This window comes from Monodelphis domestica, chromosome 6 (assembly GCF_027887165.1).
Source record: "Monodelphis domestica isolate mMonDom1 chromosome 6, mMonDom1.pri, whole genome shotgun sequence".
Lineage (NCBI taxonomy): Eukaryota > Metazoa > Chordata > Mammalia > Didelphimorphia > Didelphidae > Monodelphis > Monodelphis domestica.
The window spans coordinates 7,210,141-7,234,453 of record NC_077232.1 but is presented as its reverse complement, the minus strand read 5'-3'; the positions used below and the strand labels follow the sequence as shown (position 1 = coordinate 7,234,453).

At 52.6% G+C, this 24,313-nt stretch overlaps 2 protein-coding genes across 3 annotated transcripts in view; both read left to right on the top strand.

Annotated features, from left to right (window-relative positions):
- The first annotated feature begins 474 nt into the window (after nucleotides 1-474).
- On the top strand, nucleotides 475-19,548 carry SF3B2 (splicing factor 3b subunit 2). Its single transcript, XM_056801308.1, has 21 exons — nucleotides 475-713; nucleotides 6,015-6,061; nucleotides 6,207-6,287; nucleotides 8,874-9,143; nucleotides 10,569-10,686; nucleotides 10,801-10,901; nucleotides 11,976-12,072; nucleotides 12,337-12,428; nucleotides 12,609-12,833; nucleotides 12,947-13,084; nucleotides 13,182-13,262; nucleotides 13,406-13,633; nucleotides 15,500-15,649; nucleotides 16,244-16,333; nucleotides 16,428-16,535; nucleotides 16,905-17,012; nucleotides 17,911-18,053; nucleotides 18,150-18,251; nucleotides 18,878-18,977; nucleotides 19,060-19,245; nucleotides 19,335-19,548. Exons 1-21 carry the CDS (start codon nucleotides 557-559, stop codon nucleotides 19,404-19,406), a joined length of 2,694 nt encoding a protein of 897 aa, XP_056657286.1. The 5' UTR covers nucleotides 475-556; the 3' UTR covers nucleotides 19,407-19,548.
- A 901-nt stretch (nucleotides 19,549-20,449) lies between these two features.
- The window catches only part of PACS1 (phosphofurin acidic cluster sorting protein 1), a 98,076-nt gene continuing 94,212 nt past the window's right edge, over nucleotides 20,450-24,313 (top strand). The window contains exon 1 of one of the 2 annotated variants that reach the window (XM_056801303.1): nucleotides 20,450-20,932. In XM_056801303.1, the coding sequence (XP_056657281.1) occupies nucleotides 20,583-20,932 (350 nt within the window). In that variant the 5' untranslated portion in view covers nucleotides 20,450-20,582. The remainder of the gene's footprint in view (nucleotides 20,933-24,313) is intronic. The other variant, XM_056801302.1, reaches the window with a different exon arrangement.

Genomic DNA, 24,313 nt, shown 5'->3' with positions numbered 1-24,313 from the left:
TCATCATCCACACCTGTGGTCCCCCACCTTCTTTAGAGAAAGGAAATTGGTGCAGCAGCCCAATTCTCGTCCGAGGCTACAGCTGGTCAATGCAGGACGTTCCCAACTATCCTCCGCTTTTTACAAGGCCCCTCGGATTTTGCCAGCGCTGGCTGCCTGGCACAGGGCAGTGGCTCTTTCTGACTCCGTCCTGCCTCCAAAGCCAGCCTATTACAATCATTCTTGGGAGTCGAACAGTCGAACTACATTTCCCATGGGGCAGAAACTATGTTTCCTGGAGGCAGCGGACGTGAGAGCGGGTACTCGCGACCGCAGGTTTCCAAACCACAACTCCCAGAAGGTTCAGCCACCAACTTGACTCTTTCCGCGTGCGCCTCTTGACTTCCTGGTGACGCTGGACTACGCTTCCCGGCGTGCTCCATGACGCCGCCCTCCCCTTCCCCATTTTTATTGGCTGCCCGGATCCCGTAGGCCCGATACCCATTGGTCATCACCGGAAGTTCCGGGAGGCCGTGGCTCTTCAGTCCCCTGGGCCGCGCGCTTTCTCGCCGCTAAGATGGCGGCGGAGCATCCCGAACCTCCCAAAGGGGATCTTCAGCTGCCCCCGCCACCGCCGCCCCCGCCCCCACCGCCCCCGCCGCCGACACCGTACGGCGCCTGGGCCGCGCCCGAGCTACAAGCCAAGCTGGCGGAGATTGGAGCCCCGATCCAAGGCGAGCCTTCCGCGCCGTCGCCGAGGCCCGCGAGGAGGCCGGGGACCAAGACAGGGGAAGACTCCGGGGAGGGGAAGGCCGAGGGGAAGATCTCGGGTCGGGACGAAGGGGAGGGAAATCGGGATGGGAAGAGACCTCGGGGGGTGGAGGAGATCCCGTTTGGGGCCCAGGGGAAGACCTGGGGAGGCGTGGGGGGGGGGAGGGAAACACCCGACCGAGGCTGAAAGGGAGGGGAGGAAGAAAGTGGCCCGGAGACGAGCGAGGCGGGAAGCTGGAGAAGCCGAGACCCCTCTGCTCCCCACAACCCCGTCCCACCTCCGCTTCTCGCCGTCCACATCTGGTGTCAGTTTAGATTGAGAAACAGGGGACTCTTGCTGTCCCAGGTGACAAAAAGGGGAAAACATCAGTCCCCGACCGTTCTAGATGCCAGGAACTGATCTTCCCCAGGGGGAGGGACACAGCGTCTCCACTGATGAGAAACCCCTCTATCATTCAGGAAGGGAGAGAGCAACCTCTGCTGGGAGAAGACGACCTCCGCAGTGTTCTAGTGTTGATGCAGCAGAAAGGGAGCCCAGCTGCAGACAGACCGGAGGCCCAGGGAGTTTATCCTGCCGGTGCTAGAGAGCCACTGACATTTTTTGAGTCAGGAGTGGTCATTCCTAATTTATTATTAATAACCATTACTTCCTGTTTAGAATTGTTCCCAGATAGACTTGTCAAAGCTGGGAAATGGGGTTAAGTGACTTACCCAGGGTGCCCCAGCTAGGAAGTGTCTGAGGTGAGATTTGAACCCAGGACCTCCATCTGTGGGCCACATTCTGTCCATAGAACCACTCAGCTGTCTCCTAGTCAGGCTAATTTTTAAGCATATTAGTTTGGCCACTGTGTGTAAAGTTGTTTGGAAATTGCTCAGAGCAGAGAGAGAGTTCCTGAATTAGAGCAGGGATGTCTTAGAAGTAGAATTAGATTTGATAACCAATTGCATCTGTTTGTGGGGCTGGGGAGAGCAAGGAGCTCAGGATGACTTTCAAGCTTGAAAACCTGGGAAATGAAGGGGGGGACGGGGTTGGATGTGATTAGTTAGACTGGGAGCATGTTGAATTTTAATTGTCCATTGGAATAACTGGATCAATCAAGGACTTCTTATGTTCCGGGCATTCAAAGTCAAAGTGGAAACAACCCCTGCCTTTCTAGAGCTTAGGCTCTATTGTTTGAAACCACTTTTGTTGAAGTTAATCTGATTTAATTATCACTGCAGCTTCTCAATGAGGACACTCCAGCTGTCTGACACACCGCTTTTGAGTGCCTATATAAGTAAATATAAAATATATACAAAGTCATGGGGAGAGTCTCTAACAGCCAGGGAGTCAGGAAAAGGCCTAGAGAAGGGAGCACTGGAGCAGAACTGGGTGACTACCACCCCCTTTTCTTGATTCATGTAAGAAAGTGAGACTGTTAGAAGGGACCCAGAAAGCCCTGATAGACATTAACGAAGGCAGAATTGAAGACCATAGGGACACATCAGAGGCAAAGGATTCAGAAGAGGCAGATTTGGGAAGTGAACAGCTTTCAGAAGATCAGTGTTTGGAAACAGAATTTGGATATTTGGACCAGGACCTAATATAGAAGATATCTGATACTATACAAATTTTTAGGCAGCTAGGTGGTACAGTGGACAGAGCCCTCTGCTTGGAGTCAGAAGGCCTGAATTCAAATCTAGCCTGTTGCTTCATAGTTTTGTGAACTGAGGCAAGTCATTTAACTTCTGTCTGCTTCTAGTTTTCAACTGTAAAATGGGGATCATAATAGTACCCATCTTGCAGAGTTGTCATGAGGATCCAATGAGGCGATATTTGCAAAGTGCTTAGCTCAGTGTCTAGCACTGGCACAAGTTAATAAACTTAATAAATGCTTATTCCCTTCCCCATGTGGGAAAAACAGGCCACGGGTAGAATGTACCTAACAAAGGTTGGTAAGAATATATGTGCCTGGAAACTCACAAACCTAATCAAGAGTGCTAAACTGAAAGGGATAGGAAGGCAGAAAATTTCCTATGTATGTCTAACAAACTAGATGCTGTAGAGAGCAGCCATACTATTGGAAAAAGGATAGCAATGGAGACACCTCCAGGAGTTTTGCAGATGACAAAAGGAGCCAGTAATAAAACCTATAGCCTTGGCTGTCTAGAGAGAAATTTCCAGAGTGTGGATAACAAGCAAGATGAACTAGAGAATCCAGCTAGGTGGTAGTAGTGAGACTAGTAGACCTGGAGTTGGGAAGTCCTGAGTTCAGATTTGACCTCAGACATTCTGTGACCCTGGGCAAGTCACTTAACCTTTGTTGGTTTCAATTCATCTGTGAAATGGGAATAATAATACTTAACTCCCAGAGTTGTGAGGATCAAAGATATTTTTGTAAAGTGCTCTGCAAAGCTTAAAGCCTTATGTCATTGCTAGCTATTATTGTCATCATAGCAAATTTGACTTCTCAAGTATTATTGAGCTTTGATAGAATGAGACTGATTCTGGAATTCTTTATTTAGAAGAAACAGGATAGGCAAAAAGCTAGGAGAGGTGGGAAAAGCATGATACTTTTTTTCTTTATTTCTGTTTCTTTTTGTTAAATACCTTCTGTCTTGTAATTGATAAGAGTTTCATTCCAAAGGCAGAAGAGCAGTAAGGTTTAGGCAAGGGAAGTTAAGTGACTTGCCTAGGGTCACATAGATAAGAGGTGTCTGGCCAAATTTGAACCCAGGACCTCCTATCTCTAGGCCTGCTGCTCTATCCACTGAGCTACCTAGCTGCCCCATATAGCACAATTCTTTAAGAAGACAGACTTGTGAATAGAAACCCAGAAACTAAGGGATTGAGAGGAGATAGGGTAAGCCACTTTACCCTTTTGCCTCAGTTTCCTCATTTGTAAAATCAGCTGTCAAAGGAAAGGGTAAACCACTCTAGTATCTCTGCTAAGAAAAGCCCAAATGGGATCATGAAGAGTAGGCCAGGACTGAAAATGACTGAACAATAATAGCAGGAAAACCCAGAGCTGAACGTTTGTGCACAGCTCTGTGGAGTCAGAAATGGAAAGGATATTGTCAGCCGAGTAGACTTCACATCTCCTGGTCAGGAGGAGGACCTGGAGAAGCTGTAGGGATGAGGAGCTTCACTTATCTGGATGCATTCTAGAGTGCTGTCTCTTCTAGAAGCCAAACAGCTATTCATTACTTCATGATTATATGACTGTTCCAAAACGGGTTCCAGCAAGGGGCAGTTGGTTTCTGGATTTGATTCCTACTAATAAGGTAGTTTGCCCAGTTGTCAGGATGGATGGGGTGAAAGTAATGATAACCTTGGGAAGAGGTGAGCACACCACCTTCGAACACGTGTGTGGGATGACAGGGAAAGCTGGGGATGGCCTGCTGTGTACTCTGGGTCTGAGGAGACTGGGATAGATAGATTGGGGATAGGTAGAACAACAGTGAAGGGGGACAGAGCAAAATGAATTCTGATTTCGCTTGTTTTCTCTGCTGAGGAGAATCTTTGCAAAAATAGCTTAAAAGCTACTGAGAGTCCAGAGGAGTGAGCGTCCAGCTGCCCTGGATGAGTTCAGGGCCAGCATGTTTGAAAGGACAGTTGAATGGGATTCCTGAAACACTGCCAGGGCTTTTGGAGAAGGAGCGATGGACTACAGGATTTGAAGAGGGAAATGTTCTGGAGAAGCTCCTGTATAAGTATTCCTCTAAAGAGATCTGTTTGTGAAGTTACCCGACAGAGGGCAGGGTTGTACCAGACTAACCTTTTCTGGATAAGGTTACTAGCCTGAAGTATTGGTTTTAGCAAAGCATTCGACATAATGTGTCCAATGATGGTGGGGAAAGTAGAGAACTGTGTACTAGACTGATACTGTTGGATGGCTTTGGAGCTGGTTGGCCAGTTCCCGGTGATTGTGAATGGTTCAGGGTCACTTGTGCACCAGGGCTGAAGCTTGGCAACTTACACTTTTATCAGAGACAAGGATCAAAGCCAAGATGGCAGGTGCCATCTTGTGAGGTGACGTTGCTCAAAGAGACAGCCAAACTGTTGCATGCTAGAACCTTGAAGGTTTGGGCAGGCCAGAGCATTGGATTGACCCGAGGATCTGTAATCCAGTAGAGACACGTGTCAAATCTTAGCGCTTGGTTCAAGAAATCAGCTTCCCCAAGAAGGGATGAGGAAGGCACGGAGAAAGATCATGCGGTTTTGGTGTACTCCATGTGGAGCTCTCTGAATTTGCTGGCTGATATGGCAGCCCAGAAAAGCAATGGGGTTTTCGATCTCGTGGAAAGTAGCACAGCTTTCAGGAGGGAGACCCTGGTGAGGGTCCCTCACCTCTGTGCTCTGACTTGGTCAGAATACATCTGGAGGGTGGGAGTCACTTCTGAGAGCCACAGTTTTAAGGACTTCGATCAGGGATTGTGTCCGGAGGAGAACAAACGCTCGGGGAAGCCCTTGGAGTCCATTCACATAAAGATTGAAGAGAAGCTTATGGGGAAGCAGAAAGCTGTCTTCAAATATCTGAGGTGGTGTCTTTGGGCTGCTGATGGGTTGAGCCCAATGGGCAGAGCTTGGATGTCAGGAAAAACTTCCTGAGAATGAGTGTCCAGAGGTAGAATGGCCTGCCTGCCTGCCTGCCGGTTGTCTGGGGTGAGCATTGCATTAATTGTTAATTGATGAATTCCTCTGGAGGGTTTAGGGAGAAGCTGGAGGAAGTAAAACATCCTTGTGGGTATGTTCTAGTATGACTGGCTGAGTCTGGGTTAGGCTAGTAACCGTGGAGGTAATGGCTGGGGGCCTTTTTCCTCTGATTCTGTGATTCAGCCTGGGCTCCTTCCTTCTCCTGGCCCTGAGAAAGGGGTCAGGGAAGTAGCAGGGACAGGTGTGTGCATAAGTGTAAGTCTGCAGCAGAGGGAGGAATGGGAGCAGCAGGCTCTAGAATCAGTAGTCATTGAACTCCCCAGTGCTCTTTGGAGGAAGTGGGGCCTTCACTGGAGCCTGAAGGAAGACCAGGACTGCAAATTCCTAGGGGCTTTTTGTTGAAAGTCCTCCCAGGGCATTGGAGGCTCCTAGAACACATTCGACTTCTCTGAGGCCATTTTGTGTCCCTCGCCTTGCTGTCACATCAGCTCTTTGGTGGCAGTGGCTGTCGTTCTAAAGGCTTTCGGGGGTCTAGATGCTGCCTTGCATTAAGAATTATTTAATAATTTTTTTTTCCAGTTTGAATGAACCTCTTCTTTTCTTTTCCCACATTCTCATGTCCCCTCAGGAAGTCGAGAGGAGCTGGTAGAGAGACTACAGACTTACACCCGGCAGGTCAGTGGTTGGCATGGAGATAGTGGGGGGGGGGGGTGTAAGAGGTTTGGGCCTGGGGGGCGGGGAGTAGCAGGGGACATCTGCACATAGTCGCTGTGGCCTGATCTGTGTTTCTTTGTTCTCCCCCCTCCCCCCCCCCCCCTAGACGGGCATTGTACTAAATCGGCCAGTTCTAAGAGGCGAAGATGGAGACAAAAGTGCCCCACCTCCTCCGATGGCAGCCCAGGTGAGTCTGGAGAGGAGATCCAGGACTGAGGCCAGAGCCTGGAGCTATGGGAACAAGGCTGTTGAACAAGAGTTGACCCCAGAGAAGCTAGGCTTCCCTGATGGCCATGGGATGTCAGGGGGTAAGGGACCTTAAAGGTCATCAACCCATTTCCTGATTGTGTGGTAGGAGATCCTGGGGCACCCAGTGGAGCTCGCTGACTGCCCTGAAGGTACAAATGTGTTCAGTGCTGTTCCAGCGTAGCTTGAGTACCCCATAGCTGGAAGGTCGCCAAGGGGGAACACATACATGGCTTTGGTGACTTGGGAGTCCTAGGATCTGGCCTTGAGTTGTGCTCTGTTACTTGGAATTGTCTGGGGCGAGTCTGGGTTTCTACATCTGTCGGTTGAATCTGATTTAGAATCTCTTAGAGGGATTAGGGTTATCTACACATACTTATACTATAAACCAGACAGTCATTCTGCATGGCAAAGGTCAGAGGGGCAAGGGAGCCTCGGAGAGAGGAAGCTTTGGCCAGGAACACCTGCTAGAAGTTGAGTCTATTGCAGGCAGCCAGGAGTCAGTGTGGAAGCACAGTGGGCCTCGGGCCAAGTCCCAAGAGTCGGAAAGGCCCAGCCTTAGCATCTCTGCTGAGTGACCAGTGATTTCCTGGTGACCAACTCTTAGCCTTGTTTGGCTTCTCCAAAGAATTTGACCTGGCTGAGCTTTTGTCTCCCCTGGATTTCTGGAGCTCCAACTGTTTATTCATCCTTTTCGGTCTCCTTTTCCAGACCATGGGCTTTCCTATGCCCCCTACCCCCTGCCTATCAGGGCTTTCCAATCCCCTGGCTGGGCCCCCAGCAGTTTCTCAGTGATGGCCACCCTCAATTTCTATCTCTATGAGGTAACTCCTAGACCTCCAGGCCTGTGCCAGTCTCTCTCCTGGCCAATAAGCTCATTGTGTTCCAGTCCTACTCCTGCCTCCACCAAATAATCTTGTGTCTTTTCATTATCTTTATTTTTCTGTTTAAAGAATTTAGGCTTCTTGAATTGGGTTCCTTTTTGATTCTGGGTCCCCAGGGTCTTATTTATGTTGGATTGATTGTTGAGCGAGTAGAGCTGGGTTGTAATAGTAGAGGGCCTCGAGTGTCAGACAAAGGTCTTTGCTGGTTAATTTTGCCAACCCTCCCAGGATTGCCGTAATTGTTCCAGATGTCTGTTGTTGCTCCATAGTGAACAGTGAGCTATGAAGAGTTTGAGGAGAAGGGCTTGTGAGCCCTCATTTATAATCCTGATAATTCAGTACAGCCCAGACGGGTGGTGTCTTTAGTATGGGAATTCTCCCCACTGACATAGCTCGCCTCCTCTCCTGACTTTGGTGGTGTTCAGGAAGGGTTGAGAAAGGCCTAACTCCTCCTTGGCCTCCTGGGAACCTCTGTTAGCTAAGGGCTTCTTCAGGCAGCAGACCTGCGATTGTTCTTAGTCTGGGCCTTGGATTCTGCTGGTGGAATCTTGGGAAAACGGAGGTCACTTCTCTGTATGTGTATGTGAGGGTGGAGGAAGCTGCGATAGGTTATTTATACGTTCTTTTGCAAGAAGGGACCTTAGGAGAAAGTGGGCCCTTTTAGGGGAGGGGCCATGCTTTGCCCAGGGTCATTGGGGCAGTAAGGAGCGGAGTCTAGTACACAAAGCTTTGGTCACTCCGCAGGCACTTCAAAGTGGTCGCTTGTGCCAGATTCTGTGTCCAGCCCTCGGAATAAAAAGAAAGGCAGACCCTTAAACATCTTCTTTGCCTTCCAAGACGACATCCTAATGGGGGAGGCACATAGCATTCAGGAGGTCCTGGGGATGCCAGTGCCCAGGCCAGGAGACCAGGGAGGGGGCTGCTCTCTCACTGGTGGGTGAAGGGGTGAGGCGAGAGCCAGGCTGGGGTGCAGCAGAGCTGGATGGAATTCTTGAGCAGGTTTTTTCCTTCTTTCTCCTGAGTGGAAGAGGAAGAAGGCAGGGCTTAGGCAGGGAGGAGCCCAGTTAGGAAATATTTGCAGAGATTCAAGGAGTGGCAAGAACCGGCCATGTACCGAATCCAGGGGAATCCAGGTTTTGCAGGGTTACTTGTTACATGGTTTTTCCTGGGCCACCTGCCCCAGTGAAGGGGCCTGCACGGACACTGGACTTCTTCTGGTTGAAAAGACAGCTGTGTAAGCTTCCAGTCTGCCTGGGACACAGACTGTTCTTGTGATGGTGGGTAAGGCCTGTTCCCATTGAGCCTCTGTACAGTAGAACTAGGAATACTTGTATTCTCCCCTCTGCAGGGTTATCATTCTTAAAGGGCTCTGGGAATGGACCACTCTAGGACCTTGTCAAACATTCTCATCCCAGAAGTTCTTTATGTTCTTAAAAAATTGTGGACGGACCCCTCTCACCCAAGAACTTTTGGTTACATGCGTTATATCTTGAGTATCGTCAGTATTCAAAAAAGAAATGTTTGAGGATTAGGAGGAGGAGGAGGATGAAAATAGTTTTGTCTCATCAGGCTCCCTGGAGGGTCTTCGGACTCCCTAGACCATACTTACAGCTCACTCAGTTTCTTCTTTCTTTCTTCTGTAGCTCTCTGGAATCCCCCTGCCTCCTCCACCTATGGGGCTCCCCCCACTGCAGCCGCCGCCGCCGCCACCTCCGCCACCACCACCAGGCCTAGGGCTTGGGTTCCCCATGGGAGTAGGACCACACCCACCGACTTTGGGGCCCCCACCTCCCATGCGGGTGGGTGACCCCGTAGCCCTGTCTGAGGAGGAGCAGCGACTGAAGTTGGCCCAGCAGCAGGCCGCCTTGCTGATGCAGCAGGAGGAGCGGGCCAAGCAGGAACGGGCCAAACAGGTGGGCCTCAGCAGGGGGAGGTGGGACCCTGGATGGTGACAGAGCACGGAGAGAGCCCACTCAAAGGCATCCCCTCCTGGGGGTGGGGCAGCACGGCTCAAACACTGCCTTATTGGCCCGACTTTCCAGTCACTGCAAGTTGCTTGTTCCTAGCAAGTGACATCATTCTGGGTTTCCAGAAACACTTCTTGTCCTCCTCAGCCCACAGCATTTTCCTCCTAATCTTATATTTTCTAAGTGCATCCTGTAATTTGAGCAAGTTTGATGAAAATAGACTCCGTTCTTCCTAGAAGAAGACCCCTTCTCAGGAGGCGGCTTTTAAATGCATCACTGAAATGCATGGGTTTAAAAAGGAAGCCAATTTATATTGAAATACAGGATGGCGATATTTTAAAAACCAGTTCATGGGCCCCAAGTGAAGGGACAACTAGGTAGGACATTGGCTAGAGCGCCAGGCCCGGAGTCAGGAGGTCCTAAGTTCAAATCTGGCGTGAGACATTTCCTAGCTGTATGACCCTGGGTAAGTCACTTTTCCTCTATTGTCTATCCCTGACTGCTCATCTTTCTTAAGACAGACAGTTAAGGTTTAAAAGGGAGAAGGAGAACTATGAAGCAAGCTCTTGAGTTAGACTACAGAATCTGGCCTCTGATGCTATGTGACCCTGTGTGGGCAAATTCCTACTTAGACTTTCAGTTGCTTCATCAGTAACACCAGCCTCACAGGTTTGTGGGGCTCAGATGACGGACTGTGAGCTCTGTTCATTCATACCATTCACTGCCTTCTGTGTCCAGTGGAGGCCCATTTCAGCAGGCCTTAGACCTACCATGCCAAATATCAATGTCGTGCCCAGTTCCGGCAGAGGTAGAAAGGAAGGCAATTCTCTGTCTTCAGGGAATTCACTTTTTTGAGATAAGGATGGAGTGTGAAACTTTTCAAAATGATATGTAAGCAAAAGCCAAGGTGTGTGGTAACAAAATATGAATAGTGGCTTTATTCTGTTATGGTGGCAGATCCACGGACATTGAGGTTCCATCTGTTTTCCAGGGGGAAGACGGGGTGGTGCTGGGCGAGAGTACTGACACAAGGCCCCAGGGGAGCTGGTTATTGCTCATGCTCCATAAATGTGCTTGCCCCTGGCTCTCTGCCAGATGGGTGTTCTTTCTGTAACTTTTATTTTACTAATTTCAGTCCGTCAAGATGAATTTTTCTTCTTGTTCCTTCCCTCCTTTGAAAAAATGGGAAGAAAACAACAACAAAAAACCCAACAACAGCCCCGGTAACAGATATAGGTAGTTAAGCCAACCAGATTTCCATGTTGGCTGTGTTCAAAATCGACCGTCCGTCTGTGAGTGAATTAGTGTTGTTGGGGTCCTTGAGTCTTTGTATTTTTAGTTGTCTTGTCTGCTGACATTTCCCCACTTCAGGCAGCTGTGTTACTGGAGCAGGAACGGCAGCAGGAGATGGCCAAGATGGCTTCCTCTGTTCCTCGGCCACCACAAGACATGGGTCCCATTGGGGTCCGGCCCCCAATGGGTCCTCGAGGTAAAACTTTGGAAATGGAGGCGTGTTTGGGGAGGCAGAGATGAAAGACAAGTATTTCTCTGGAAGTGCCTATTATGGGTTCTTTTTCCTGATGCTGGATTTCTTTTTCTCAAGTTGCAGCTCCTGTAGGTCCCCCACCCCCTGGGGTCCCTATTGGAGCTCCAGGCCCCCGTCCTCGGGGTCCCCCACCTCCACCAGGAGAAGAAAACAGAGAGGTAAGATTGAATCTTTTGGTCCATGGAAAGAAAACTGGCCGTTTATGATGGCCGATTTCTGGGGTCTAAGAAGCTGGGATTTGCTTCACTAATGATAGATGATTGCCTGAGCTTTGAGATTCTCTTTCAGGCAAAGCATTCCCTTTCTCTCTTTTTATTCTCACTATGACCCGTGGAAGAGTTGAAGGAACTGGGCGAATCTGGCTTTTCAGAATGGGAGGCTTAAGGAAGACGGGATAACTAACTGTTTGGAAGTTTTCAAAAGCCTCTCATGAGGAAGAGGCTTTTGGCTTTTTTGTTTGGTCCCTGAGAGCAGTGGGAAGGAACTGTGAAGAGGCAGATTGAGGATTGATGTAAGGGAAAACGTGCCAATGATTGGAGTTGCCGGAATGGGCCACCTTGCAAGGCAGTGAGCCGCAATCACTGGAGCTCTCCAAGCAGTTTAGTGAATAGAGAGCTAGCCTAGAGACCAGAGTCTGGGGTTCAAATGTAGCCCCAATAAACTTCCCAGCTGTATGACCCTGAGCAAGTCACTTTACCTCCATCTCCTAGTCCTTACCCCTCTTATGCCTTGGAATTAATACTTAGCATTGATTCTAAGATGGAAGGTGATGGTTTTTATTAAGGGGGAAAAAAGTTAAGGAAGAATGAGTACATGAGGAACATAATAGCAGATGACCCCAGATAAATGGAAAAGAGGGCTTGAAGCTGGGGCCCAGACCCTGGCCTGTTGGCTGAGAAGCATCAGGCTTTCTCCTCCCTGTCACCCGAGCGACCCTGGGTGAGAGGAATCAATCCAGCCTCTTTGTCTGTAAGTGAGGGAGTCAGGACCTATGCTTCCGTCCTGTCCGGGTGGTGCTGGGCAGACTCCAGGTCAGGATTCTGTGAGGCAGAGATCATTTTGTACAGTCTGAGGTTCGGAAGGGGCTTTCCATGCTGCTAGTCCAAGCCATACTTGACCAGCGTTTGTGAGGCGGAGAGTTCCATGATTCTCCGTGGCGGATGGTAACAAAGGGACACTTTGTAGGCGTAAGGCCCCTGTGATCACTCCCTCTCACCAAGTGTCTTTGGCAGACGGATGACCCCAGCGTGGGTCCCAAGATCCCACAGGCTCTAGAGAAGATTCTGCAGCTGAAGGAAATCCGCCAAGAAGAGCTGATATCCGTACATGGTGAGTGTCCTTGAGGATCGTAGCGAGAACCTAGAGAGGTGGGAAGGACTTCCCAGCCACCCTCCCCTCTTCTCCCAGACATGGAGAGAAGAGAAGCACACTGTCATTTGGAAGAGTCTTTTCTTGCCAGCTCTTAAAACAATAGAATTTCCGAGAGGGGGGAGCTTAGGTGAGTCCCAGAGAGCTCATACAGAGTGGGGGGCAGGACTAGAACCTCTGGTGGCCAAGTTCCCTTCCTTGAGATCGTTCCTTTCTGGCTTGTAGATGAAGAGGACATGGAGACAGACACAAGGTCATCCTTGGGGGTCTCTGCATCTGAGACTGAAGAAGACACATTATCTTTCTCTAAAAAGGAGGTATGTGACAGCTGCTTCTCAGACTTGTCTTCTGGTAGGCCTATCCTGGGGTGTGGTGTGGGGCAGTGAGTGCAAGAGCTCTATGTTGACCAAAGGAAAGCTGGGCAGGAGAAGTGGGTTCCGGTCCTGGACAAGGGGGTAGCTGCTTGACTGCCCTCTTTTGGCTTCCATCTGCCATAGAAAAACCGAAAGCGACGGAACCGCAAGAAGAAGAAGAAGCCCCAGCGTGCAGCAGCGGGACGTGGTGCCTCCTCTGGGAGCCCTGGGGGCCGTGAGAAAGAGGCTCCACGCCCCCGTGGCACAGACTCTCCGGCTGCTGCGGTAGAGATCGAGTATGTGACTGAAGAACCTGAGATCTATGAGCCAAACTTTATTTTTTTTAAGAGGATATTCGAAGCTTTCAAGGTACAGGGAGCATCTCTGGCAGAAAAAAGGCCAGGGCCAATGGAGGAGGGGAATAAGGGGACACGTGCTTGGGGCCTGGAAAACCCTTTTCTTCTGTGTGCTTTGCCCAACAGCTTACTGATGATGTGAAGAAAGAGAAAGAGAAGGAGCCAGAGAAACTGGACAAGCTGGAGAACTCCACAGCCCCCAAGAAGAAGGGCTTTGAGGAGGAGCGCAAAGACAGTGACGACGATAGCAGTGATGATGAGCAGGTGACAAGGAAGGAGGGAGGGGCGGGACTGGCAAGGTGGACAGAGGGGCGACAGGGAAAGGGTGGTGGCTTCAGGCTCATGGCTCACTCCACTCTAGGAGAAGAAACCCGAGGCTCCGAAACTATCTAAAAAAAAGCTACGGAGGATGAACCGTTTTACTGTGGCTGAGCTGAAGCAGGTGAACCTGGGCTGTTGGCATGGCCTGGGTAATGGACTTGGGCTGGGAAGGATCCCTTGGTCCCTGGAGGAAGGGGAGAATGAGGTTGGGTCCAAGTGTTTGGAGGCTTGCAAGCTAATGTCCACCCTGTATGGATCTCCCAGCTGGTGGCCCGGCCAGATGTGGTGGAGATGCATGATGTGACAGCCCAGGACCCCAAGCTATTGGTGCACCTAAAGGCCACGAGGAACTCGGTGCCAGTGCCACGCCACTGGTGCTTTAAGCGCAAATACCTGCAGGGCAAGCGAGGCATTGAGAAGCCACCTTTTGAATTGCCCGATTTCATTAAACGAACCGGAATTCAGGAGATGCGAGAGGCTCTCCAGGAGAAGGTAAGAGCTGCTACCAGATCCTGGGGCAAGTTTTGTAACCAACAAAATTCTAGCCACCTGGCTTGTTCTTGATTTGGGGCTGACCTTGTCCCATCTTGGCACACGGCTGCCAGAAGCTACCTTTCATGGATTGGAGCCTCATCAGCTCCTGACATGAAGACCAATATTTGTTTTTAAGAAACCTGTTTCTTTCTTTTTCTTTTTTCCTTTTTTTAACCTCTCTCTCTTAAAACCTTCAGTTTAGAGGGAACAAGGAACCACCTCAGATGTAACACATTGTCACCTGGCTGTAAGCATGATGGGAAATGCAGGTAGACCCAATTCATTGAAGGATAAGACCATGCTTATGTCTCATGGAGACTTCCCTGGGAATTCTTGAGAAAGGTTCCTGTTTTCATGCTTCTATCTCTTCCCTCCTGTGGTTTTACTTTGGCCTAATGAGCCTCCAGTAAAGTTGCATCTGATTATAAAAGTGTGCCCCGGGGGCAGCTGGGTAGCTCAGTGGATTGAGAGCCAGGCCTAGAGATGGGAGGTCCTGGATTCAAATCTGGAATTGGACACTTCCCAGCTGTGTGACCCTGGGCAAGTCCCTTAACCCTCATTGCCTAGCCCTTCCCACTCTTCTGCTTTGGAACCAATACACAGTATTGATTCCAAGATGGAAGGAAAGGGTTTTAAAAAAAAGTGTTTCCCAACCCCAAAGCCACATTGCTGAAGATAACCGATTTGGGACATTCACATTGGCTTGATGCCTTTCTCTGGTGGGTTGTAGATGCAAAAAGGATGGGAGACTTTTCTGCTTAGGTAGATGGAGGTCCTACTCAGTCTCCTTTGCTTGATCTTCATTTGGGGCACACCCCTGAGCTGTGGTATCTCACAGGCCTGGTCCTGGGCCCTCTTCTTTCCCCTCACCATCTTACTTCACCTTACTTCACTCAGTTCCCATGGATTTAATGACCATCTCTATACTGAGGATTCGCATTTGCCTTTCTTGCCCCAACTGCCTTTCAGACACCTGAAGCCAAACTCAGTATTTTTCCTCCAAACCTTCCCGTCTTCCTAAATTCTTGCTATCAGAGGTACCACCATTCTTTCAGTCCCCCAGTCACAACTTAAGGGTCACTCTTGACTCATCCCTCTTTTTCCCCCTCTGTATCTAATCTGTTGCCCAGGCCTGTCGATATTACCGTTGTAACTTCTCTCCCATGTATCTTTTCTTCCCTCCAACACTGCCGTTGCCCAGGCATTGGCCTGCATCCATTTATGTTTGGACCATTGCTTCACTGTGTGGGTGGGGCTGCCTGCCTACCTGAAGTCTCTCCCCACTCCAACCCCATTCTCCACTTGACTGTCAGACTGATCCTCCTAAAGTGCAGAGCTGACCCTGTCATGTACCCTCGCCTTTCCTAGTCTTCTTAGACCTCCACCTCTGCCCAGGCCACATACTCTCTCATCCAGGGACACCGTCTCCTGATTTTAGGCATTTTCTCTGAGCATCTCCCACGCGTGGGATATTTCTCCTTTGTCATCTCTGCCCCTTGACTGCCTTCAAGTCCTAGCTAAAATTCCACCTTCAGCAGGAAACTTTTCTTGGTTCTCTTTAATCCCAGAGCTTCCCCTCTATTGCTTATTTCTAATTTATCTTAAATAGATCTAACTTGTACTCTGTTCGATTATGAGCCCCTTGAGGGCATTTCTTCTGTATCCACAGCATCTGGCACATAGTAGGTGCTTAATAAATGTTTATCGATTCATCTGCTATAAAGATCCAGACCTAAGAAGGGCTAGACTATTTATATACTCTGATGGAGCTGATCTAGGTGAATAGCTCCCATGACATTAGATTTCTGGCTCCTCATCCAACAGGAAGAACAGAAGACCATGAAGTCAAAAATGCGAGAAAAGGTTCGACCCAAGATGGGGAAGATTGACATTGACTACCAGAAACTCCATGATGCCTTCTTCAAGTGGCAGACCAAGCCAAAATTGACGATTCATGGGGACCTTTACTATGAGGTGCACAATTTGGAGGGGAGATCTGGGACCTCTGAGAGCATGTAGTCCACAAGTTTCCTGAAGGCATCAGGATTAAACTTGTCCCAAGTCACTACTTCCCCCACCCCACCCCACCCAGCCTTTTCTCCAAAGTCCCTTCAGATGGGATAGAATCTACATTTTTCAGTGGAGTGGTTTTTAGAAAGGGAGGGCAGATTTTACATTTGAAAGGACAATGTTTTCAGCTTGAGGTCTTTGGGAACTAGATACAGGTTAGATTATTTTAGAACAAACAGTAGATTTGGGGAGTGAGAGTAGGTAATTTAAGTTCTCCCTGGCCTTTGAAATGTATTTGAGAATCATCCCTAGTCCCTGGCATGCCTTCTTTCCCTTCTTTTCTTTAGGCTTTCCCTTCTTCAAGCAAGAACAGAAATGTTCAGTGATTATAATCTGTAAATAAAACCAGGCAGCCCTGTTTCATCCAATTCTCCTTCAATGGAACCCTGTAGCCAATACAGATAGTAATTTCTCCTCTTCTTTCCCACGATCTCTCTCTTGAATACTTTAATGTCTGGTGTATTAGGGTGTTCCTGATACTTTTTTCTTTTCCCTCAGGGGAAAGAGTTTGAGACTCGGTTGAAGGAGAAGAAGCCAGGAGATTTGTCAGATGAATTGAGGATTTCGTTGGGGATGCCAGTTGGACCAGTGAGTGTCGGAAAAATGCCAGGATGGGCAGGTTGGGGGTCTCTGCCGTGGGCAGGGGTGGGATGGTGCTCTTATTGCAGTCTCTCATCCTCAGAATGCCCACAAAGTTCCTCCTCCATGGCTAATTGCTATGCAGCGATACGGACCTCCCCCTTCCTACCCCAACCTGAAGATCCCTGGACTGAATTCTCCCATCCCTGAGGTGATTCATATGTTCCTTTCTCAACTCATTCTTAAGTGTTGGCTATGTTCCAGGCACTGGCTGGGGATACACAGAAAATCACAATTGGCCCTGCTCTCAAGGAGCTTCTGTTCTATTGAGGAAAACCACATGTAGACATAGAAATGACCAATAACAGGAACAGTTACTACAAAGTACTTTGGGCTGGTGATTAGAGCACTAACAACCCTTGCATTGGATTAGACCAGATGGTCCTCAAGATTCCTTCTGGCTCAAACTTGGGGTTCTCCAAACCTGGAAGGCCAGTGTTCTGTCCTTGTGTCCTTATTCGTTGGGAGCCCCATCAGAGCAGGGCTGCCTAACTCCCCGTGCCTCCCTGATCTCTCTCAGAGCTGTTCCTTCGGTTACCATGCTGGGGGCTGGGGCAAACCTCCTGTGGACGAGACTGGGAAACCGCTATACGGAGATGTGTTTGGAACCAACGCAGCAGAATTCCAGGTATGGCCCCATGTGCACCCTGGGCCTTCTTACCTCAGCCTGAGAGAGGGACAGACCAAGTGTACAGATTTCTTCTGTTCCTTGTGATTGGCACCCAATAGACTAAATACCAAGAAGTTGGCTTTTTGAATCACATGTGGGCTAAATTTCCCAAGAGAAACCCTGATTAGAACCATTTGTCTGGATCCAATAGAGACCCTCAGTAGAATTTAATGAAACACAATTAAGGGACAGCTAGATAGCACAGTGGGTAGAATACTGGGCCTTGTTCAAATGACCTCAGACATGTAGCTGTGTGACCCTGGGCAAGTCCTTTAACCCTCATTGCCTAGCCCTTACTGCTCTTCTGCCTTGGAACCAGTATAGTATATTGATCCTAAGACAAAAGGTGAGCATTTAAAAACAAACAACACACAAAATTAAGAAGTTTGCTTGATGTGCTCCTAAAACTCTGCTGCCTTCCTTTTAGGAAGGAAGGAAATAATCATGGATTAATGGCAGGCTGTGGGCCAGGCACTGCACCTCAGGAAAATGAGCAGATGTGCTTCTTTGTTCATTTTGGGTCTGCCATGCAAGGCATCATCTTGGGTGTCATCCCAGGAGTTCTCTTTCTCCTTCCCAACATTCATTGTTTAGTGAGCCGCTCTGCAGTCATTGGCCAGACAAAAGTTGTCTCCAGGGTTTTTGGTTTCAATTTTTGCTCTTTCAAATGAAATCCCTTCTTACATGATTCACATAGAGAGCTCTTTCCTGGTGGATCCATTTCATTTCTTGTCTTTGTTGGGCTCGTCTGTCTCCCCAATGGGGCTCTGGGATTTCTTGGAGCCAGCCACCTATTGGGGGCCATAAAGCATTTATGATCTTCAGTCCTCCCGAGGTCCCCCAATCTTTGTTTCAGACCAAGACAGAGGAAGAGGAGATTGACCGGACTCCTTGGGGGGAGCTGGAGCCTTCTGATGAGGAATCCTCAGAGGAGGAGGAGGAGGAAGAGAGTGATGAAGATAAACCGGATGAAACAGGCTTCATTACCCCAGCAGACAGGTACTCCAGACCAGCTTTTCCTTCATTGGGCCCCAGGGACCCATTAATTGGCTTCTTGGTTTCTCCTGCTCACACTGGTCCTTACTCTCTCCTCAGTGGTCTTATCACCCCTGGGGGCTTCTCTTCAGTGCCAGCTGGGATGGAGACACCTGAACTGATTGAACTCCGAAAAAAGAAGATTGAAGAGGCTATGGATGGGTGAGCTACCTTTTATCTCCTGGCTGGGCACCATTCATGGTGCACTTGCCAGGCTTCCTTCCATAGGGAGGAGAGCCTGCCTGCGCCTGGGCTTTTGGACTCCAGGCCTGGCCTGGCCTGCTCTGCACTGTGGCATCCCCTAGTGACTGTCTCTCAGTTGATCTGTTGCTTCTCTGTGACCCTTGGGGTTTTCTTGGCAAAGATACTAGAGTGGTTGGCCATTACTTATTTTCCAGATGAGGAAACTGAGACAAAGTGACTTCCTGGGTCACCCAGCTAGGATGTGACTGAAGCTAGATTTGAACTCAGGAAGATGAGACTTCCTGACTTCGGGTCTGGTGCCCTAGCCACTGCACCACCTAACTGCCCAGTCAGTGGTAGATACATTGATGTGTAGAATTCAGGACTTGAGCCAGATGTTGGGCCCTGGCCTACCTGGGCAGCTTTGTTCCTGACATTTTAGGCTGAAAACTTGCATCCATCCTCAGGCTCCCTCCCAGGGTTAACTTAGTAAACCTGGCTTCATCCCCTTCTCCTCCAAGTTCCTGTGGATGGTTAGGGTGGCTTGGGCCATGTTCCTCCTTGGTCACTTCCTTGAGCTGATCCCAACCCTCTCCTCCCTGCAGCAGTGAGACACCCCAACTGTTCACTGTGCTTCCCGAGAAGAGGACGGCCACTGTTGGTGGAGCCATGATGGGTTCCACCCATATTTATGACATGTCTACGGTGAGCATTGGGGGCACTGGAGAGCCAGCCAGGTGGGGGGCTCCTCTGGGGCAGGGAGGTTTTGACTCCCTGTCTTCTGCAGGTGATGAGCCGGAAGGGTCCAGCCCCTGAACTACAAGGGGTGGAAGTGGCCTTGGCCCCCGAGGAGTTGGAGCTGGATCCCATGGCAATGACCCAGAAATACGAGGAGCACGTGCGCGAACAGCAGGCCCAGGTGGAAAAGGAGGACTTCAGTGACATGGTGGCTGAGCATGCCGCCAAGCAGAAGGTGGGGGCAGTCCCCTCCCCAGAATGTGCTATGCTCCCAGGTATCTGCCGGGCCCTCGCCTTTATCTCCTTCCTCTCTCTCCCTTGTAGCAAAAGAAGCGGAAGGCTCAGCCCCAGGATAGCCGAGGGGGGAGTAAGAAGTACAAAGAATTCAAGTTTTAAACCCGAAGACTGGCGCCTGCCTATCCTCCTTGGACCCTGCCTTTGGCTCCTCAAGATTCCAAGGACTCTTCATTTCCTTGTTCTTATTTCAGACCCATTTTGTAAATAAAAGTTCTTCCCTCCCTGGGAAAGGATGAATCTATAATGGTCTTGCCTGCATCTCGCTCACAGGGCCTGCCTCCTCTGAGGGAGAGAAGACAGGCTTTGGGTGCGAGGCTGGCCTGAACCGGCTCAAAGATGGCCTCATGGGGCTGGGGTTGGTGAGCGGGTAGGCGGTGGAAGAGATAGATAAAAGGAGCCTTGAGGGACAAGAAGGCCAACAGCAGGGCCTCCGCAGCCAGCAACAGGGACAGTGCAGAGGCTGGGCTCCAGCCCTTGGGTGGGGCTCTTGGGCAGAGGCTGGGCCCCAGCCCTGGACAGGGGAAACAGTGGGCTCCTGCACTTTAGGAGTTGGCGGAGGGCCTGGGCTGCAGTGGGGGGAGATTTGGGGCTCCTGCCCTTTAGAGGGGACCGGGAGGCATTGGTGCCTGAGGACTGGGGGGGGGGGGGAATCCTGGGTTCTTGCCTGGAGGGGGGTGTGGCTGGGGTACGCCCCCAGGTGGTGAATGGGAGAGCATGAGGGCCAGGAGAGGGATTAGGTCGGTCTAATCCGGGGCTATTTGCGTGTTAACTGGCTCCTGCGCCTCTGCAAAGGGGATTAGGACCGGGATGGTTTGGGGGCTGGGGGATTCTGCCCCGCCCTATACAGCCTAGAGGCCTTGGGCCCTGCTGCCTCTCCCGCCCGAAATCAATCGCCTGGGCTGGGCGGGGCCTCCGCGAAGCGCTTCCGCAGCGGCGCATCCCCGCCCCCACCCCCGAGGAGTGGTCCGAGAGCGAGGGAGGGGTGGTCAACGGCCCAGCCGGGAGGTGGCGCTCTACTCCTGCCCTCCCCGAGGCCCCCGTGGCTCAGCTAAGCCCCGCCCCCTGGAGTTCAGGAGCGCGGCCCCCCGCCCCCGCCGGAGCCGCGGCCCCCAGCGGGCGGGCGCGAGGCGGCTCCTCCGCGCGTGCGCGCAGCCACAGCATCAGGCAGCAGCGGCGGCGGCGGCGGCGGCAGCGGCAGCAGCAGCTGTAGCGGCGGGTCGCGTCGATGTTGGTGCCGTCCGCCCGGGCCGCCCCCTGAGCACCCAGAGCCTGGCCATGGCGGAACGCGGAGGGGCCGGTGGCGGCTCGGCAACGGCCGGGGCCGGGGCCGGGGGCACAGGGCCCCGGGGCCCCGGGGCCGCCCAGTCCCCGCCACCGACGCCGCCCCAGGCCCCGCAGACCCCGGCCCCGGCCGTAGCCCCCGTCGCCTCGGTTTCGTCCTCCACGTCGGCAGCCGCCTCGGCCTCGTCCACCGCGGCCGCCGGGCCCGGGGCCTCGGGCCCCGCCGCCCCCGGCCCTGGCTCGGCCGCCCCCGGCCGCCCCCCGGGCCCCGCGCCTGCCCCGGTGCAGATGAACCTGTACGCCACCTGGGAGGTGGACCGCAGCTCTGCCAGCTGCGTGCCCAGGTGAGGGGGAGGGGGCAAAGGGTGGGGGAAGCGGCCCCGCCCCCGACCAGCTGCGTGCTCAGGGTGGGGGAGGGGACACCTGGGGAGGGGCCTTGCCCGGACAGCCCCTCACAGGGAAACTGAGGCCAAGGTCACCCTTCGGAGTCAGCCTCCCCGAGTAGAGGGGGAAAGCGAGGTCCAGGCCCGGACCGTGGTGGCCGCCCCACTCCCCTCTAACCACTGATTCCATGTGCATATTAATCTCTTCGTTTGGGAGGGTCACAGAGCCTGGAATCCGGGGATCTCCGAGACCCAGGGCCTCCACTAGTCCAGGGCTCCCACTTTGACCCTTGGACTCGCGTCTGCTTTCTTGGCACCTTGTGGCTGCCCCTGCCCTCAGCAAGCTTCCCCATTTGTGCCCAGAGTATTCTGGCAGCACCTAGTAGGGAGTGGTAAGAACCCCAGCCTCGGCCACTTGCCAGCTGGGTGACCTCAGAAGTCTCGGCCTCAGTTTTCCCAGCTACAAAACGGGGATAAATCCACCATCTCCCCAGGTTGTGGCGAGTACAAAGGATAAAATCCTCTGGCCTTTGAAGCCCTTCTCACCCTGGCCTCTTTGGACATGAGCAGCCCAGCGGACCCGCTCAGTTCCCATGTTCTTGTGTCTCTGCCCTGGCCCGGCACCTCCACCATATTTGATCCCCCACAGATCAGGGCCCTCCTGCCCAAGCTGCCTTGGCTTATTCTCATTCTACTCCTTTATGGACCCATCCCTTTGCCCTTCCTGAGGAAGCTCCTAAGCCCTTTGTGGTCCCATTCGGGTGCCTGACACATAGTAGGCCCTTAATCAATGCCCTCTGGCCTCCCCTGCGGCCTCTGCTCTTTCCCACTGGCTGTTAGAGGGTCCAGGGGGGCCTCTCTGGGCTTCAGTGTCTCATGCTGGGCTGGGATGCCATGGCGGGGCCCCTGGCTCCAATCCTTCTGTTCCCCCATGCCACACTGCATCTGCCCTCCATCCCCATCCCCATCTCTGCTTCTTGCAGACTCCCTCCCCCTCCGCCAGGGCCCCTAAAGCAGGCCCTTGTTCCTGTGTCTTCCTCCAGTGCCACTGGCTTTTGGCCAGTGAAGCTCCAAAGGATTCCCCTCCCTTTGGGGTGGTTTTCCTTTGCCTGCTTTCCTTTCAGAGCAAGAGGCTTCCCAGGGGGCCCTCCAGGGAGGGCAGGAGGAATGCCTGGAGGAGTACCTGTTGGCTGGTTCGGAGAGGATCCCCCTCCCCCCAGCCTAACCTGTGCAAAGATGCTAAGGGCAGGTGCTGCTCTGGCCTTGCACACAGTAGGTGTTTAATCAGTGCTGTGTCCTTGGGTGCTCCGTCTCAATTTTGGTACCCCCGTGCTTCTGGGCCTCGAGGGGAGAACGCTTTGGAGCTGACAGCCTTCCCGTTTGATATCTGTCCTTTCGCCCGCTGCTCTCTGTCCCTCCGTCTTTCCCCTTTCCTAAGGGTTAATAGGCTCCGAGGGCTTCCTTTAGCTTTGTGCAGAGCCTGGCCCAGCACCCCTGGATGCGGCTCCTCCACCATCAGAGGTCCCTTAAGGCAGCCCCGTTAACCCCCGTCGGGTGTGTCCTGGGTCAGTGCCGGCCGTCCCCTTTCCTGCCATTCAGCCTTTGCCCAGCTCGGGTGGTCGGAAGGGCACCAGATGCATTTTGTGGAGCAGAGACCACGTCCTGGGGCCCAGCTCCCCCAGGAAGAGCGGGCTTGCGATGGTTCCCTAGGCCTGGCCTTGCCCCTCAGCCCGTGAGCTCCCTTGGTCCATCCTCAGTTGCCCCGCCCACTGGTCCAGCGGGGCCACAAGTGAGTGTTTTGACGGGATGCTTTTCTCCTCGTTGGGGGGGCCCCGAGAGGACGGACGGTCCTGTGGCGTGTGCAGATGGGACTAGAAGCGCGCGTGCTTCCCTTGGAGAGCTCCGGGCCGCCTTTTTCCTTGGCTAAGGCCCGGCTTCCAAGGTCGACTTTGGGTAAAGGGGGGCCACCTCTGTCGCTGCCGTTTGTGCTTTTCGAGGGGGTCCCGACGCTGCGGTGACCGCGAGTCGGGCGGCCCGGCGGGGCCCCTTGTGCTGGGGAGGAGAAGCGGGGCGCCTGGGCTTCCAAGGGTTCTAAGAGCACTCTTCTGTGCCCGTGTGGTAACAGAATAGTCTCCTCGTAACGCGAGCCGCAGCCCCCGTGAATCTCAGACTCGCGGCCACAGAAAGTGGCACTTGGGAGGCCGCCTGGTCCCGGATTGATTTACACCCAGCTCTCGCCTTCTCTCTCGTCCCCAGAAGGTCCTGGGTCACCGAGGGACTAGCGGGCTGGGAAGCGGGCGGGAGCTGTGCTCCCTTTCAGCTGGCAGAAACCTGGGGCTGGAGGCGGATTACCCAGCGGCCCCTGCGGCTGAGGCTGCTGATGTTTGGGTTCAAATCCTGCCTTGCCTTCTTCTGGATGTGCGTATTGGGGAGCACCAGGCCCCGGGGGGGGGTGTCGTTCTGGGGGGCACCAGGCCCAGAATGTGTTTGTCGGGGGGGCACCAGACCCAGAATATGTTTGTGGGGGGGGGTGGCCTGACCAGACATTAGAGTGGAGCGGGAGCACTGGGCGGTGCCCTGCTTGACTGGCAGCTCCCCGAGGGCAGCCTGGCCTCCTTTCCCCTGGGTGTTCCCAGGCCTCGCTGTCGGGCTCCTCCCTTCATTAAGGCTTTAGAGAAGAGGGAGTTAGAGGGCAGGAAGCTGCGAGCTCGCCAGCCTGGCTGTGCGGGGGGCATTTTCATCCTCTGCAGGCTCTTGGCTCTCTCCTGAGCTCTGGGGGGGGAGCACCAGGCCTTGTCTTGGGCGGCGTGTCCGGAGCAGAGGCTTCTCCTGTGTATCCTGGGGGGGGGGCTACCCGTCTCCCTCCCCGGGAGCACCGTAACAGCCCCTGTCCGGGGAAGGGATACCTTGGACCTGTCTGCGCTGGGGAAGGCCCAGGGTCCGAGGCAGCTCCGGAAATCTGAGCTGCACCTTCTCGTCTTGTCTAGGCTCTTGGTCGCTGCCATTGCTGCGTGCCAGCCCCGGTCGTGCCGGCCTCTCTTCCTTCTCTCGGGCTTCTTTGCCCAAGGCAATGGGAGGGGTTCCCATTCCCCGTTTCTGTAGCCCTCTGAGGTGCGTCCTGGACCTTCTCTGGGGTCTCTTCAGCCACCGAGGGAGCGAGCACCAAGGAGGAAGTTGGGGTAGAATTTGAACTCACGTCTTTCCAAAGATTCCAAATCTGGGCCATCTTGTGCAGGTGCTGCCAGTGCTGGCCTCAGACAAGAGGGGAAGCCCGACGGGAGCCCCAAGGCCAGGGTGGAGATCCTCCTGCCTTGGTGCAATCCCAGTATTTGCCCCTCTGGG

Coding starts and splice junctions, on each gene's coding strand:
- SF3B2 (XM_056801308.1), top strand. CDS start 557: ATGGCGGCGGAGCATCCCGAACCTCCCAAAGGGGATCTTCAGCTGCCC. Junction 13,634..15,499: donor GAGAGGCTCTCCAGGAGAAG/GTAAGAGCTGCT, acceptor CTCATCCAACAG/GAAGAACAGAAGACCATGAA. Junction 15,650..16,243: donor ATGGGGACCTTTACTATGAG/GTGCACAATTTG, acceptor CTTTTCCCTCAG/GGGAAAGAGTTTGAGACTCG.